General features: G+C 47.7%; 1 protein-coding gene across 2 annotated transcripts in view; it reads left to right on the top strand.

Annotated features, from left to right (window-relative positions):
- The window catches only part of ARHGEF9 (Cdc42 guanine nucleotide exchange factor 9), a 182,099-nt gene that overhangs the window by 51,666 nt on the left and 113,361 nt on the right, over positions 1-17,072 (top strand). For both annotated transcript variants that reach the window (XM_056859261.1, XM_056859260.1), the window contains exon 2: positions 11,445-11,624. In XM_056859261.1, coding sequence (XP_056715239.1) covers positions 11,445-11,624 — 180 coding nt within the window. The remainder of the gene's footprint in view (positions 1-11,444; positions 11,625-17,072) is intronic.

Raw genomic sequence — 17,072 nt, 5'->3', positions numbered from 1 at the left:
GCTCCTCCCAGTCCAACTGGTTCTGCTCCCTTCCTGTTTACTAGACAACATTCCCTTTCTGTCAATGGTGTAGTTAGGGCTGCCAGGTCCCTCTTCACCACCGGCGGGAGGTTTTTGGGGCGGAGACTGAGGAGGGTGGGGTTTGGGGAAGGGAGGGACTTCAGTGCCATAGAGTCCAATGGCCAAAGCGGCCCTTTTCTCCAGGGGAACTGATCTCTATTGGCTGGAGTTCAGTTGTAATAGCAGGAGATCTCCAGCTAGTACCTGGAGGTTGGCAACCCTAGGTGTAGTGGTTAAGAGCAGCGGACTCTAACCTGGAGAACTGGGCCTGATTCCCCACTCCTCTCCACATGAAGCCTGCTGGGTGACCTTGGGCCAGTCACAGTTCTCTCAGAACTCTCTCAGCCCCACCTACCTCACAAGGTGCCTTTGGAAGGAGATGGTAAGTCACTTTGAGACTGCTTATGGTAGAGAAAAGCAGTGTATAAAAACCAACTCTTCTTCTTTTCTAAACTAGGCAGTCCCAATGGCAGATTCCCTTTAGAGCAGTGGTTCCCAAAGTGGGCAAAACAACCCCTGGGGGGCGGTGGGATTACCTAGGGGGGCTTTAAGAGGCAAGGGGGCAGCAGGGGGCGCTAGAGGTGGGCCCCCTCAACTGTGAGTTCACTAATTTACAATAGATCCAGCTATGGCACCATGCTGGCAAATTTGGTGGAAACTATCAGAATTTTTTTCCAGACTTTGAAGAGCTGGTACCACTGGAACCAAGTTCATCAGTTTTTCAACTAAAAAGTTTTAATTTGATTTTGATTAGATGTGCAATTAATTGTTACTGTTTTGAAATTTTATTGTTATTATCTTCTTTAGTGAGTCATGCAAACCCCTATTTTGAATAATGCTTTTGATAGGATAGGGTAGGGGGTGCTGGGGTTGAGTTTGTGGAACCAAGGAGGCGGTGGGCCAAAAGGTTTGGGAACCACTACTTTAGAACAACTGGCTCCGCCTGTATCCCTTCATTGCCCGACCACCTGCAAGTCTAATGATTCAGATGCATCAGCTCATCTTTCCTCATCGGAAAGAACTCCTTACGTGCAATATCCCCACCAGCCATGTATGGATGGAGGCCCAACAGGGACTCGGGGACTATGTTTGCTGCCTGTTTGGACTGCATAAATGGTGTGTGTGTGGGGGGGATCCAAGCATGTGGCAGGCTGATGTACAATGCAGGTGGGTCATGTTCAGTTTTGTGTTTCACATCTCTGCCATGTCTGGCGTAGCGCAAGGCTTTCCTTGCATGGTGCTGTTGCGCATTCCTGAGAGGTTGCTCTCATGCCCAGTTCTTGCTGAATGCACCAGAGTGCAAGACTGCAGTGACAAAAGAGCTCTTCAGCTCCTGAGCCTCCTCCCATGTAAAGCTGGCAGCAGGATAAGACCTTGTTTGGCACCACTCATTAGCAGAGACAATTCTTCCTGCTGTAGCTTTTCTTCCCTTCCGCATCCTAAATTGTCTTGGATTGTTTCTTCTGAGCAACCTACCAGGAGTTCATCAGCAATCCAGCCTCCTCAGTGGCATTGTTTAGGGGGCAAGGGGGTGAAGTTGGGATGCAAAAGAGGGAACAGCGATTAAATAGATCTCTGATTAGTTATTCTTCCCCCTTTATTTGCACAGGTGGAAAAAAGAAACACAACAAATTATTTCAGAAGAGAGGGCCAGTTTGTTGTAATTTTAAATAAAAAAACCCAACAAGTTCAAAAAGGCCACAAAATGATGAAATTGCTTCTGCAAATGTTCCCGGAATAGCAGCAAGATAAGCAGAACGAGAAAAGGGGATTGGGAAATGGGTGGATTATCAAAATGGCAAATGCAGAATGAAGACTTCAACAGTCTACATGTGTACTTGTGAACTGGATCTGTGTGTCTTTCCATCCTTACATCAAACAGCCATGTTTGCCCCCACCCCCGTGGACCAAAAAACCCACACAATGGGGCCAGCCAGGGCTAGGACATAGGTTTCTGAAAACCTAGAACACCAATTTGCAGAAAAAAATCAATTTGTTCAAATTCAAATTCAAATTCAAAAACCTTTATTGGCATAACAAATCATACAAGGTATTCCAGAATTTGGCAAATGATAAAACATCAATATCGCAATCTGTAGCAATAGATATGAATAAAATGAGGTATGCCGGAGTACAATTTGTTTAAAATATTGGGGGGGGGGGGATAAACAAGCCAGAATGGTCCTAGCATTGTCTGCCCTTGCACAGAAGGTATGACTACTTTTCTCATAGGACTACTTTTCTATAGCAATCTTCTAAGCTTCAGAAACTGCATGAGCCCCTGACACAGTGTGCTGACTCAGAGGGACGTAGGCTGAGGTGAGGTTCTCCACTGGTCCGTTGCAGCTCATAAGTACTTGCTGGATCAGACCAAAGGTCCCTCTCTCTTGGGAACGCTCCTGGGAAGCCCACCAGTAGCCGACAAAGGCCCCTGCCCCTGTTTGCCTACCAGCCAGCGGTGTCCAGAGTCACTCACCCGCAGGGCCTTCAGTTTCACAGTGGGCACCAGGGCAGCTGTCACACTGATCTGCTGGAGCCAATTTGAGAAGAGTCAGAAGTCCTTAATTGTATTGCAAATGTCTCCGCCTGGACAGTATTTTAAATTTCTAGGGCAGCAATCCAGCACAAACTTGAGGGAAGTCCCATCAGCATTAGTGGGGCTTACTGCCACAGAAGCATTCCTGAGATCAAACTCAGAAGGCTTTCAGATTAGACCCTAGAAGTTACTTGCTCACAAAAATTGCTTCTAGGCCGCCTGTCCAAGCTTTCTTTCCTTGCTCTACCCCTGCTCGGGGCAAGGAAGTAGGCTGCTGTTTACAAGCCTTGTCCATAACAGCTTTAGATGACGTCTGTTTCATTTTCATCTTTGTTTTAAGCGGCAAGGTCAGGTCAGTAGTAGCTGGATCCAGATGGAGGAGGTTCTTGTGGAATTCCATTTGGGAGGCCGGTAATAGAACAAGCGAAAGAGACTCGTGAATAAGTAATGGAACCTGAGTTGGTCTTTTCCAGTGAGAGGCTTTCTACGCAAGTCCGAGAGCTGTAAGTGCTAAGTAAGGAGTCAGGGAGAGAAAGGATAGCAGCAGAGAGGCAGAAACGCTTCCGCGAAGTGACCTGGAAGGAGGCGAGGGACTGGTGACGGACCTCCGCCCTCAGCTTTCTGCACGGCCGGTACTTCCAGCAAAGAATTTAAGTGGAAGGTCTTGATTACCAAGGGAGAGAGGAGACGTTCTGGGCAAGCGCTGTCGCCATTCTCGAGGCCAGACGGTGTCACCTTGCCTTCCGAGTGGGTTGTGCTATTATTAACTAGTAATTATTCTTCTCTAGCACTTTGTAATAACCAGAAGTGTGGGATCCGGAGAGATTCTGCGTAGCGGATGGTCTGCTGGTGAAGGTAGTTGAAAGCGTTTGAATCCCTTCAGAAGTTGGGGGGGGGGGGAAGTAACGCCTCGAGCAGTCGCCACGCTGGACAGTTTTGTGAAATTCTCGAGGTTGTGTTTACAGTCATCCTCTCCCATTTCCAGATATTTCTCTATTCAGGGTGGCTCTGGCCAACATCTGAAGGATTTCATGGACATTTTTTGGGGAGTGGGGAAGGGGACTTCATTTCTCTCTGCAAAGATGAAATCACGTTAGGACTCCATCTTCGGTCTTATGGATAATTCCATAGGTGACCTGGGACTTGATCTCCATTTCCTCTCTTCAGTATACCACACTGGGTTGCTGTCCCTTACTAAGTGTAGTGTGCGTGTTGGTGTGCTCTGGCTGCCTGTGTTTCCTGGCTGATTTGCCCCCTCAAGGGCCGAGGTAGGCAAAAGTCATCCCAGGCAAGGACGTGGTTCTCTTTCCTTTCCACCTTCCAGGACGTGGTCCCTTTCAAATGACAGTGGAGTCAAGATACAGGCGAGGTTACCTAAGCAGTGTTGATGCCGACAGACTTGCCTTGGGTTCTTTGGTTGGCACTGCTGCATAAGAGGCGCGCTTCCCTGCCAGGCAGCCACACCTTTTAGGTGACCCTGTCTCTACGGTGACAGGCAGGCAGGAGTCGGCTGCTGCGGATTGGCGAGAACCAGTTACGGAATTGTAAACTTGCCCTGAGACAAAGTCCTCTGTCTCGCACACAGTGCTGGGCCATCCCAGGACTGCAGGGACCTTAATTTCATTGGAGGTTCCTGTAAGAGCTCAACATGAAATTTGAGAAATAAAGCTTACAAACCACATTTTGTTCTTCATTTTGTGTGTCTGCAAAAAAAGAAAAGTCACCTTCAAAATTGCCTTCTACTGATTCAGGCCCCTGATCTATGGAGGTCCTGTCTTGTCTATGCTTGACTGGCAGCAGCTCTCCAGGGTCTCAGGAGGACATCTTTCACATCCCTGCCTCACCAGATCCGCTTAACCAGAAAGTTTCCATGGGTTGGCTTCCAGGAAGGGGACTGGGCAAACAGAGGAGCTTGCACATGCCCAGAGAGTGATGTATGCTGTCCCCACTGAGAAAAACAAAGTGGTGGATCACTAGGAAGAGAAGAGATATCACTGGAGCTCCCAGCAGTCCTTTCTTCCTGCTTCAGCCCCATAGGCAGACATAGATTTCTCTGCCCTGAGTATCGAAGGGCAAAGGGAGGGCAGTCGAACCCCCTGCTTAGTGTATTTAGGCACGGGGATGATTTCATCTACATGGAGGCAGCTGCTGATTGGAAGTTCGCCTTCCGAAGCAGTGGCAGGATCCCCTGCATGAATGCTACAGGGGAGTTTAATTATCAGCAACGTCAAAAGGGTTGGTGAGCGGCAAATCACATACAGGCCCAGTCTCTAGTATTGGCAATTGAATTATTTCAGGTAGCAGATTCTGAGAAAGGCGTTTCTCTGACTGTGATCCTGGATAGCTGCTGTCAGACAGAGTTCTGAGTGCTGAGCTACATTGGCCAGTCATCTGACCTAGTATTGCAGTTTAAGCCGTGCTCCTGTTCAATTGCTCTGGGCTGAGGGATAAGCACTCTTAGGGGAGGGGCTGTGGCTCAGTGGTAGAGCATCTGCTTGGTATGCAGAAGGTCTCAGATTCAATCCCTGGCATCTCCAGTAAGGACCAGGCAGCAGGTGATGTGAAAGAGCTTTTTCCTGATTCCCTGGAGAGCTGCTGTCAGTCAGAGTAGACAATACTGACCTTGATGGATCAACGAGCTGATTCAGTATAAGGCAGCTACATGTGTTCACATAGATGCTCAAAAATACTTTCCTTATTCTGCAGTGTCAAATATAGTGACCATAGGTGAGAGGGGATAGTGGCCAAGGTAGTGGGTGTACTTTTAGCTAGGTAGATGACCAGGGTCAGCAGGTTCCTGCACGGGGTTTTTTCCCTGGTGACAGAAGTGCCAGTCTGAACAACCTAGCAAAAAATAAAAATAGAATGCCAGAAAGAGGGAGGGAGTATGATTCTGCTTGTGGGTGATTAGATGTGATCAGAAAGGTATTGAAAGATTGCTGAGTGTTGCTGTTGGTGGGACAGGGACGTAGATCAACATGAGTGGATGTCCTGTGGTTACCCTGTTTGTGACATGAGATTTCAGTAGCTGTCCTTTGGAGCCTTCCATTGTCATAACAAGTCATTTGTGATTAGCCGTTCATTGAAGATGACATGCTCTGACTTGGAGCCTCGTCCCAGATTGCTTGTCACAGCAATGATGTGTTGAGGGTTTTGCTGCATTTTTTTCTTAAGACTGGAGAAGGATGTCTTTGGTGAGGACACTGGGGACAGGTGAACTCACCTTCGAACACGCAGAGCTGCTTTTAGTCGAGTTAGACCATTGGCCTGTCTAACTCAGCCTCATCTACTCTGACCAGAAGTCGCTCATCAGAGTCCAGGAATAGGTTCCTCCCGTTATATGCAACCATTTTAAGTTGAGATGCTGGGCCTTGAACTTGCAGCCCATGGCCCGATCTTCCCATTTCATGACCGTTTGTATCTTGCCCTGGATGTTGCTTCTCTAAGAGGACGAGCTCACAGGCAAAAGGGACCCAGCCCTCTCTCCAACAATGGCAACCTTACCAGGGGTCCAGGTCAGGTGGCAGATGCTGGGCACCATTGAAGGCAGCAGCTCTGACCGGGAGGGTACAATCCACTTGCTTCCCTGAGCAAAGCACCACTGAATGAGCTCCAGTGGGGCTTTGAGCAGGAGAACCTCTGGTAGATTGCTGCACAGGGCCCATTCAGGGTGCCATTTTGATTTTCCACCTCAGGGCCCAATGTCCCAACCAGATGTACTCCCAAGTTCTCAGAGACTCCGCAAGGTCATTAGAAACCCAGGCAACTTGAACCTTGGCCTTCCCTCAGCCCGTCATGGGGATGCAAGCCCCCCCCCCCCCGAGGGGGGTAACAGCATGAAACCATGACATAACAGTTCTGCCCTTCTCAAGTCCAGCTGTTAAAAGAGCCCAAAACGTCTTCAGCTCAAACTGAACTGCCTGGCAGCTTAGTTGAGGAAATGGAGAGGATGGCATTGACAGATAAGCTAAAACAGTTACCTGAGTCATTCAGTCATCTGAACTTTTACCTGTCTGTCATTTATCTAAATCATAAGCACAAAATACTAAAGATCAAAGACAAGACATGACAGGCCTCATTTTAAAAAGTGAGTTCCCAGTGGGCAAATAATGACCCCCAATGCCATTTGGGGGATGAAAAACTGATTGGGGAGGGGGGAAGCAGGATCCCTGCCTCCCCCTGTGCCGCAGTGGTCTTGAACAGAATCAGGCCCCTGTGGTTTAAAGGAGTTCCCAGTTAGAAACTCACTAAGGTGGTGCAGGGTGAACCTGGGGATGCCTGCCACATCTAGTTGGTACCCAAAGTCCAATAATTAACAACTGTAACCCGATGCAGTCTCCTCTGACTGGCAGCCATTCTCCAAGGTCACACACAGAAATCTCTTCCAGCCTTGATATATGAGGTCCTTTAACTAGGAACGCTGGAGATGGAATCTGGAATCTTCTGCACAAATTCTACCATTGCACTATGTGGCCCATCACGGGAGGTTCACGGGTTTCACAGGGTCATTACCAGCCCATGCTGATCACACATCTTCAGAGTAGGATTTCTTTGACACCTAGAACCATGGAAGATCCTTCAGCGCTTAACCAGCTAAGACGAGATATTGGATTAAACTGGAGGGCTCTGTCAGACAATTTCCACAGGGATACCTTTCAGATTTCTGTGAGAGGAGCAAAGGATTATTGGGAATGGATTCATAGGCAATGCATACACTTACGGTATCACTGCGAAGCAAGAATGTATTATTATTTTACAAACATTTGTGGTTAATTAAAAAAAAAACTTATTTGTTGTTTCCCCCAGAGACTTGTATAAGTGTCACCTCTTCCAAGGCAGCTGAGGAGCAAAGAGCCTCAAAACAAAAGTTCAGTTACTGCCCAGATACCTCTCTCCTCACCTGATTTAAGGCTTAAACCCAGCGGGCTGAGTCAGAATGCTTCCCTTGCCAGAAACATGAAGGGAACCCCCTTATTACACCCCACACTTTGGTGCACCTGACCACACCAAAGCCTGTTTTCCCCCAGCTCTTCCCAGAAGGAATGCAGAGTGCCGTACATGGTTTCTTCCTCCTATTCAATCCTTACAACAACCCTGTGAGATCAGTTTGGCTGAAAGAGATGACGGTTGGCCGCTGAGCTTCATGGCAGAGTACTGGATTCCCCCAATAGTAATCCAGTAGTCCAAGTGCTACACCACACTGTGTCTCATGAGCCTCCATACATGATGATCCAGTAGGTCAGTTCTGGATCATGAGGCTCTTGTAGGTCAGTTGACCAACTGGCCCAATTACATGATACTTACGTAGATCAGCTGCTCACTTGACTGAAACACAACCTTACAATTACTAAACCCCCTCCCCTTTCTTGTAGTTAATGGATTTGTGCTTTTGCAGGCCCACCTTGTCTATATCACCTCTGGCACATGTCAATGCCCATTTAATTGTTTATAAGCACAGCTGTTCATGTGCAGAATCTGTCAGTTCTGATAGTAATCCATGCTACATTTTTAATCCATAATAGCTTCATATTTCTCCAAATGCTCCATGGATTTTGATATTATTCTTGCATCCCTTTCCCCCTAATTATATACTTGTTTCAAAACAAAATAGGATCACCTGTGGATCACCTTGACAGTAGTGACATGGAACAGCAGAACAGCCGCTGCTATGAAAAAGTGAGAGTGTCGAAATTAGGAAGGGAGCTGTGGGGAAACTTGAAATAGCATGGTTGTGGCAACCGACGGTTTTATGATTAGCAGTCCCATAATTCTGTGTCATTAAAAAAAAAAAAACCCTACTACCACAAGGGAACCATGCAATTAGAACTCATGAAACAAAACCAAGATTGGGAAATTTGGGTAAACTGTTTCACTGAAGCACATGAGTTAGGACTAAACTAGACATACAGTACAGTATGAGTTAGGACTAAACTAGACATACAGTACAGTATGAGTTAGGACTAAACTAGACATTCAGGCGTCATACTAAACCATGACTTGCTTGCTTAGTTGTTTAGCTCACCTTTCCTACTGAGACTCAAGGCAGATTCCAGGCCATGGGAGGTGAGGGGAAATAAAATTTCCTTTTCATCTGCACTTTTGGGAAAAGGGGAAAGAACAAGGTGGTGGCAGCAGGGAAAGAACAGGGGCGTGTGGGCACCATTCCTATCAGTTCCCACCAAACATGTGGCTACTGCCATAGTGAGGGCATGTTTTTGTGCTTCCATGTCAATACATCTCATCTTAGTTTCCCAAATTAACCATAGTTCAAATAAACCATGATTTTATGATTTCTGAACTGAGCCTTCATATGCTTGCCATTGAAAATGGCTGCCCCTTGGTTATTCTCCTGCCTTTCCTTGTTGTTATATCATGACATTTTGTAATTAATTATGAATTAGTTATGTTTGTATACCACTTTTCGTCAGTCAAGATGCCTCTGAGGCCTGAGTAAACATAATTCTTGTGCAGACTGGAATCACGCTGCTTAGGATTGCAGCATAACCCCCAGTCTGTGAAGTTCCTGGCTGTGAAACCTCAGACCCTGTCAGAGCGGTTCTCTTCAAAGAGTCACTACCCCTAGATTGCCTTTTTTGTATACATGAACTAGGAGTTCCAGAGGTATTTTCAGCAACATTCACTTGCTGACTACCTTTGGCTGAGTGTTTTCCAGAAAACTATTTGCTTTGTTGGCTGCCATCAGTTACTACTCTGAACTGACCCCCTGATCTCACCAGCAATTCTCATTTAAAAAAATTCAGCCTTGGATTCACACTATAAATGCATTATCTAAAGCCCTGTTCACATGTTAGAATGAAGGGATATACATCCTGCAAGTATGTGCGTACATCTATTTGTGCAAAAGAGCCAATATGTGTTCACTTTACAGATGAAACCAGGGGCCAGTACCTTAATAAATGTGATGTTTAAATCACATGTTCAACCTGACATGCATTGAATGTAGCAAGAGAATCACTCAACACATGTATAAAGAAAAATCAAGCCCTTGCTGTACACAAACTGTACATGTGTTTGCTTGTAACCTCAAATTCAAATACCTTTATTGGCATAGTGCTTGTAACTTGTGAACAGGGCTTAAGTTGGAGGTGGAAATTAGCTTAAAAGTTGCTATTCCAGGGGAGTTGCTGCTTACCTGGAGTGGGTGATTTGCCAGGTGGAGAGAAGTTAGGGAGCTGGAAGGAAAGATCAAGGGCTTGGGCAGGAAAGATGGGGAGTGGGGGGGGGGAGTTCAGGAGGAAAGCAAAAAGAATTCTCAAAACGATAAATACTTCAGTCACATAAAGCATTTCCGGGGTGCTTTTAATGCCAAGTCAGAGGTTTGCAGACTGCGTTGTGGGATAATAAACAAGGAAATCACAAATTGTGTGTTGAGCATGTTGGCTAGTCGAATTTACCATGCTCAACTGTGATGATTAGACATGAGCTGGATTACCAGGTCTTTTCAGTTTGGCCTCAAACAAATGCTGAACAAGTTTGCACCAGGGGTTTTTGTATAAAACACCACATGTAAAAATGCTGCTGATCCAAACAGATCAGCAGCCATTAACGTTGCTAAGGTCAACTTAGATGAACACAGAATAGCAGGATTTTTTTTAACACAGCATTTATTTTTGACTGAATTGGATGATTTGTGACTGATTGAACTGTCTGTGTAGAGAATTGCCTCCCCAGCAGAGCAATTCTGTAGAACAGGGAAGGGAATCAAACTCCTTCAGACTAAATGAGAACACACGTATGCCAAAAACCCAGTTGCCCTATACTTTGTTATTGGGAAGCAATAGTTGAAGCAGGTTGCCACAAACAGGTTGGCAAGCAGACAAACAGTCTGATTGGCTCTCTGTTCTCAGATGGCAAACAGGATGTGAACTGAACCAGTGGGTGTTTAAGTATTCCTACTCAGAAGCTTATCCAGGGTGCCCCCATATGTGGTAATGGCCTCCACTGGTACGTGGTTCTGTGGGCCACCACTGCTATCCCCATGTGCATATATAGAATGTCGAGTGTTCTCATGGAGGTCATGGGTGTAGGGCGAATGGTGAAATTGGTGGTGAACCATAAACTTTCTAACAGGTTGTGGCTCAAAAAACCTGGAAGATTGGGGGAGCAGATTTATTTATTTATAGCAGGAGGTGCTGGAGTCCAAACCTGTTGATGTGGCTACCACTAAAGAGGGTTAATTTTGAGGTTCAGGACACAGCTGGATGGGGGGGGGGCATTTGGAGATATAGAAATACTCGAGTGATGTGCATCCATTGGGTTTCAGTTTTCTTTGGGAAGTCCCAGCGCCCCCAAAACGGGAAACAGTATGGTGGGCACAGCAAAACACTGGTTGGTGATGCACAATGCAAATAGCAAGTAGGGGTTGACATGATGAAGGTCACCCTCACGAAAAAAAAGTTCCTAGTCTGTGTAAACTGTCAATAAGATTTTTCTAGAATTCTTCTCTCCAATCGGCTAATTTTCTAGCATACTGAAATGGCGCCGCCTAGTCTGAAGGTTGACTAGTAGATCTCAGCATAGGGGGGACGCATGCTGTGTGAACAGAATGTGATGTGCCTCACCCTTTGGAGCATCATTAACAAATTCAGAAGTCTTCCTTGAAGGTAGACAGTGTTAAAAGCCATTGCTCTGAGAGCTGGCTGAAGTCCATTGGGGGAGCATTTTTTAAAATCTGATCTTTAACCAGACAACCCTATGCTGTGGCAAAATGAAGAAATGCCTGCTGTTGTTTCTGTGGATTGTTGAAAGAGGGTGGGAGGAGGGTGTGCATGTTCCCCTGTGGAAAAGGAGCACTTTTTTCTGATTGTCCCTTCTTTTATTCCTCAAGCTGATCAGTGGCGGTTCTATTGTAAGCGCTGAGGCAGTATGGGATCACGTCACCATGGCCAACCGGGAGTTGGCGTTTAAAGCAGGAGACGTTATCAAAGTCCTGGATGCCTCCAATAAGGACTGGTGGTGGGGTCAGATTGATGATGAAGAAGGATGGTTTCCCGCCAGCTTCGTAAGGGTGAGTGTCTCCTTGTTTCTTCTTCCTTGATATTATTTAATGTGTGTTTCGTTGCTAGAACCTAGTGGCTGGTTGTTGCAGGGAGGCAAAGCACGGGTGTTGTTTGTGGAGTTACTCTGCCAAGGATTTGTTCCTTATTCTCTCAGCTTCATGAGCAACTCTGCATTTGTCTCCCATGCAGAAAATACTTTCATTATTAAAAATAATAGGGTACCTCAGAGATTCCTTTGGCCTCTAGAACAGGGGTCCCCAACCTTTTTGAGAATGAGGGCGCCTTTGGAATTTTAACACAGTGTGGTAGATGCAACCACAAAATGCCTGCCACAGGAGGAGGAGCCATACCTGCACCCAGAGGAAGTCCATGTGCCTGGAAGGAGAGGGATGATTTTAAAAATACACTGAGAAAGAGGAGAAAGATTAAAGCCAGTGCTGGTGGCAGCTGCCACTGAAGCAACAACATTTTAATCTGCACAACCAGTCAGATCTCCAGTGGCCTCTCAGAAGCCGTGCTGGGCAAGAGGTGCCACCTGACCCCACCCACTTACTGAAAACACTTGGTGGGCACCAGGATGGATGACAGCGAACTCCACACTCGGGATCCTTAGGACCTCCTGCTCTAGAGAATAAGAGCATAGTGGTGGTGGGGGGGGGGGCTTCTTCCCAGCTCTCATCCGTTCCTGCCATGTTAGTGGGTTTCTCAGGAATTCGTGGGGAGGGGGCAGTCAAGAGCCAGGCATTCGCTCCCATCCCTTTTTATCCTTTCCCCTTAGCAGGACAACTCTGAAACAGGCAGGGCCAATAGACTGGATGCTTTCTGAAGCTAACGTGAGGTGGCGCAATAATGAAAACGTTCTTTCCCCATCAGAAGCGAAAGCGTTCCTTTCAAATTTCTAGCCCGTTTGACTGGCTCTGTGCTGGGAGGCTCTTGGGTGCGCGGCACTCTGGGCAGGTGGTTTGTTCCTCCGTTTCCACGCCCTGGGGTGATGTCAGCCAGCCCAGTTGATCTTCCTGATCACAGGTAGAGAGCATTGAACTCCTATCTTCTTTCCCCACTGCTGGGGGACACACAGTGTCAGCCAAGGATGATGGTGATTGAGAGATCACCCCCTGCTGTCGTGGGGACGGGGAGTATCCGGCAGCAGCTTCAGGGAAGTCATTTCTCTTGTGGAACCCGTGCAACAAAAAAGAGCTGAGCGACACTTTCTCCATCAGGGTGCTCTGAAAACTGGCCCCCAAAAGTCAGGAGATCTGATTGTGGATCTCCCTTTTGGCATCGTATTGAAAGTTTTGGCACATCCTCCATGACAACCCAGACTTATCTGTAAGTTAGCTGTGCCCAAAAGTAATGGCGTAGAAATTCAGAGCATCCTTGCTGTGTTCCATATGTTCCTGGGCACAACTCTGAATAGAAAAGGATTCTGCAAATTTGCAGCAAAAGCTGGCTGTGAATGGCACCAGTTGGCTAGTATCCATAGCATCGCCGAAACACTTCCTGGCCCTGGAGCAGTGTGGAAACTGTTTTGTTTGATTGTTTTATATGTGACTCATTTGTACCCTGCCTTTCTTCCCAATGGGGACCCAAAGCAACTTATATTCTTCTCCTCTCCTTCGTTTTTTCCTCACAACAACCCTGTGAGGTAGGTTAGGCTGAGAGAGTGTCACCGGTCCAAGGTCTGCCAGCAAGCTTCCGTGGCATGAGTGGAAATTCAAACCTGGGTTTAAAAAAAAAAAATCAGTTTTACAAAATAAAAGTTAAAGGCCAAAGATGTTTCATAATCTTTTTTAAATGATGGGTAGCCTACCTGGAGCCTATGGGAAGGGGTGAGACTGGCAGCTGAGCCCCCCTCTGGCGTGACAGGCTGCCGTACAAAATGCAGGGCTGTCTGATCAATCGCCAGGCCAGGAGGCGGCCGGGCTCATGTCCACAGCAAAGGGCCTGCTGTGAGTGTTCCCTTGACGTGTTGTATCTGCTTTCGCTCCCTGGCTCTGCAGTCAATACTAGTTCAAACAAATTTAAACCATGGCCTCATTCTCCAAAGATCAAAAGGCAAGTTTCAAATCTGCCGAAGCAGTGCATCAACAACCTCTGTGAGCGACCGTCCACCTGCAGCCCAAATAGGACACAGTGAAAAGAAGCTGCCGCTGTGGGTCTGCCAGATTGGTCATTACAGATATAATTATTGGGCTGCCCAAAATCTTCCAGGCTAGATGAGGAATGTTGCATATCATTTTGCTCTGTATGTATGAATTGTATGCTTGTATGAACTCAAGCATTTCTCCAAAACTGGACCTCAGAACGGGGAGGCTTATAGAATCAGTAGGGTTTTTTGAGCTCTATTAAAAAGCAGGAGCCAGCTTTCAATTTGTCATCTCCTTACTCAAACACACAAACACACACGCTTGTGTTTATACTATAATAGGAGGCCCACAGAATTGGATTGCTTAACCCCATAGGACAAGGAGACTTGTGTATCTGTAACACACATGGCTGGAAAGACAGTTAAATGAATCCACATTCATAAACTGATGGGCAACAAGCTACATTAACATACAGTGCGAAGAGCACTGTGAAGTTCATCTGCCTCCCTTCCATTGGAATGTGCAGACGCCAACTTCTTATGACTCAGCCTACCAAAAAAGATCTATGTGCCTAAATATACTTGTGCATGAGCATTGCTTGACAGATTGAGAACCTTGGGCATCAATTGGATGCATGTTCAGATGTGCATTGAAAAAAGAAGCCATGTGTTTGTGCTACCAGTCACAAATGAATGTGTTGTTAGCTTGCTGTTTTAGCTGTGTTGTGGCTTTGATGACCTGGTCTTGCCCTCACCCAAATCTACTCTCTCGTTACCCTTTCTGGAGTCCCCCAGATAACAAGATTTTGAGTCCAGAGCTTGTCTGTCTTGGCCGAAAAATACATCTCCAAAAAATCTGAAAAGTCGTAAATAAAATCAGGCTGGAGCCCCACTGTGGCCTGATGTTCACATGCAAAAAAACAAGGCGGGAGAATGCCAAGACAGTAGCGAGGCCAGTCACATGTCCAACTGCAGGCAGAGAGCTGCATTCTGGAATGCTCACTGACATTGAAAAACTCCCTGCAGCAGAAAACCAGCATAGCAATGGTGTGTAGAAGGTTTCTGCTTGCTCTGCTAGGAGTTGGAGTCTGTAGTGACGCTTTCGGTTCTGCCAGCTCATTCTCCTGCACATGTAAGCCAGGCCTCAGACTGACTGTTGGGAAGAAACACGCAGATCTGCTACAGTCAGGCCAGACACCTGCAAGGCAAGTGGGAACCAGTGCCCGGCATTGGCCCTTGTGCTTCCTTGTCACTTTCTGGGTGCTCAAGGGAGAAGGGGTTGAAGGACAGCCTGGGGTTAGGGTTGCCAGCTCCAGGTTGGAAAATACTTGGAGATTTTGGAGGTGGACCCTGAGGAGGGCAGAGTTTGGGGACGGTATAGATTTCAATGGGTTGTAATGTCGTAGAATCTTCCAAAGCAGCCATTTTCTCCAGAGGAACTTATCTCTGCTGCGTGGAGAGCAGTTGTAATAGCCGGAGATCTCCAGCCACCACCGGAGGTTGGCAACCCTACCTGGGGTCCACCTCCATCACCCCACCCCCCCGTCCAGGAGCTACGCAACCATCCCTTTTCAACAGCTCAAGAGTCAGGTACCAGTGAACCCAGCAGAGCGGGCCCCGGCTTTTGGGGACTCTGGGCTGGACACCGACTCTTCTTCCTTCTGGTGCCAGCAGTGCAAACATGGAAAACAGGAAGAGTGGCATATGACTCACAGCCCTGAAAAGCCAGAAAAGACCCAGATGTTTGCTTATTTTATCTACTTCAGTGTCATGGCCCAGCTAGTTCCAGGGGACACCGATGACTCCTCTGATGAAGAGTCAGCCAACAGCCCTGGCTTCTATGCACAGCCAGCGCTGGAGGTCACACAGGAAGAAGCAGCCCCTGTGGAGCCAAAGCCAAACCGCAGCCAGGGACCAGCACAGCAACTCCTCAGCCCTCCAGCTCTGAGCCGGCTGCAGAAAGCCAGCTGCCTGTCTGCTCACCCCCTCGTCACCAGAGCCTCAAGAACGGCGCAGGAGGTGAACACGTAGGGCCCTACAGGATCGGAGACGAAGTGCTCGACTGGCAGCTAGGTGCCGACCCACCACAGACAGCGGGGATGAGCGTTCGCAGGAGCAGGTCTGAGGTGGCTGGCAGGTGCCCGGCGTTACAAGCTGTCTGAGTGGTGTGCTGCTGATAAGCAGCTGGAAAGAGCATAGCTCTTTGTGGAAGCAACATGTCTGTCTACTCCTGACCTGGCTGTGAACTGTTTGCTTTGTCTGACCTCGGCTTGAACCCTTGGACTTGGCTTTTGGATTACGTTTGGACTTGCCCCTGTGAGGTTTGGAACTGTCTGGTGTGTGTGTGCTGGGGGATCACGACATTCATTTATACCCCCCAAAGCAATTGACATTGTTCTTCTCTTCTCCATTTTATCCTCACAACAACCTTGTTGAGGTTGATTTGGCTGAGAGGGAGTGACTGGACAAGGTCAGCTTTCATGGCAGAATGGGGATTTGGCCCTGGGTGTCTCCCTTCTTCCTTACTATCTCCTCTGTCTTTATTCTGTGCCTCCACCTGTCACTGAGCCTGGAAAGCCTACTTTGCCATCACAGATTGCAACTAGTTGACCACAGCCGCAATCCGGTTCTTCCCTGAGGCTGACCAGAAGAGGCTCTAAACTGCTCATGCCGTCTTTGTACCTCCTGCAATACACCACGACCTTCGACAGCACTTTCCTCCCATAGGGAGCCCCTGTCATGACCCCCTCCAGCCCCCTCAGTGATTCTCACTTGGAATCTCTAGAGGAAGAGCCAAGGTCGGTGTCCGAGGAGGACCAGAGGGACCACGAAGGGCTCGGCATGGTGGAGCCACCTTTGCCAGGGCCTGCAAGGAAAGCCTCTCCACCAGCCTTGGAGACAGTTTTCAGGCCCTGCCATGCAGGACTCGAGCCCAACTCTGTAGCCCCCAGGACCCTCCCCCCAATTTGCAGGAACGCTGGAGGTAGAGGGCCTGGGCCGAAGTGGCACAAAAGAAGCAAAGTACCACTTCACTGGCTGCAAGCAATGTCAGAGTAGAGCCATGCACTGAGGGTGAGTCCTTGCAGGGTCCTGGCCATGAGAGGAGCTGCCTCAGGAACTCCAGCACTTGTGGACAATTCAACTGGGCTCACTTACATCCCACCCTGTTTCCGATGGAGCCTGGAAAGACAGTTTTGTTGGGTCAACTGGTTCTCAAGGTCACAACCCTTGCCTGCTAGATCAGCTCTAGACCCTTCTGGATCTAGACCTTGACTGCTCACGAATTCCCTGCAGGGAAAATCCCGACTTTTGTGGAGACCAGCTGAAGACTGAGGTCAGAGCATCTCCTACCAACAACAGCTCCTCTTCC

Source organism: Euleptes europaea, chromosome 13 (genome assembly GCF_029931775.1).
Source record: "Euleptes europaea isolate rEulEur1 chromosome 13, rEulEur1.hap1, whole genome shotgun sequence".
In the NCBI taxonomy this organism is placed as follows: domain Eukaryota; kingdom Metazoa; phylum Chordata; class Lepidosauria; order Squamata; family Sphaerodactylidae; genus Euleptes; species Euleptes europaea.
The sequence above is the reverse complement of the archived record's forward strand: the minus strand, read 5'-3'. Positions and strand labels throughout refer to the sequence as shown.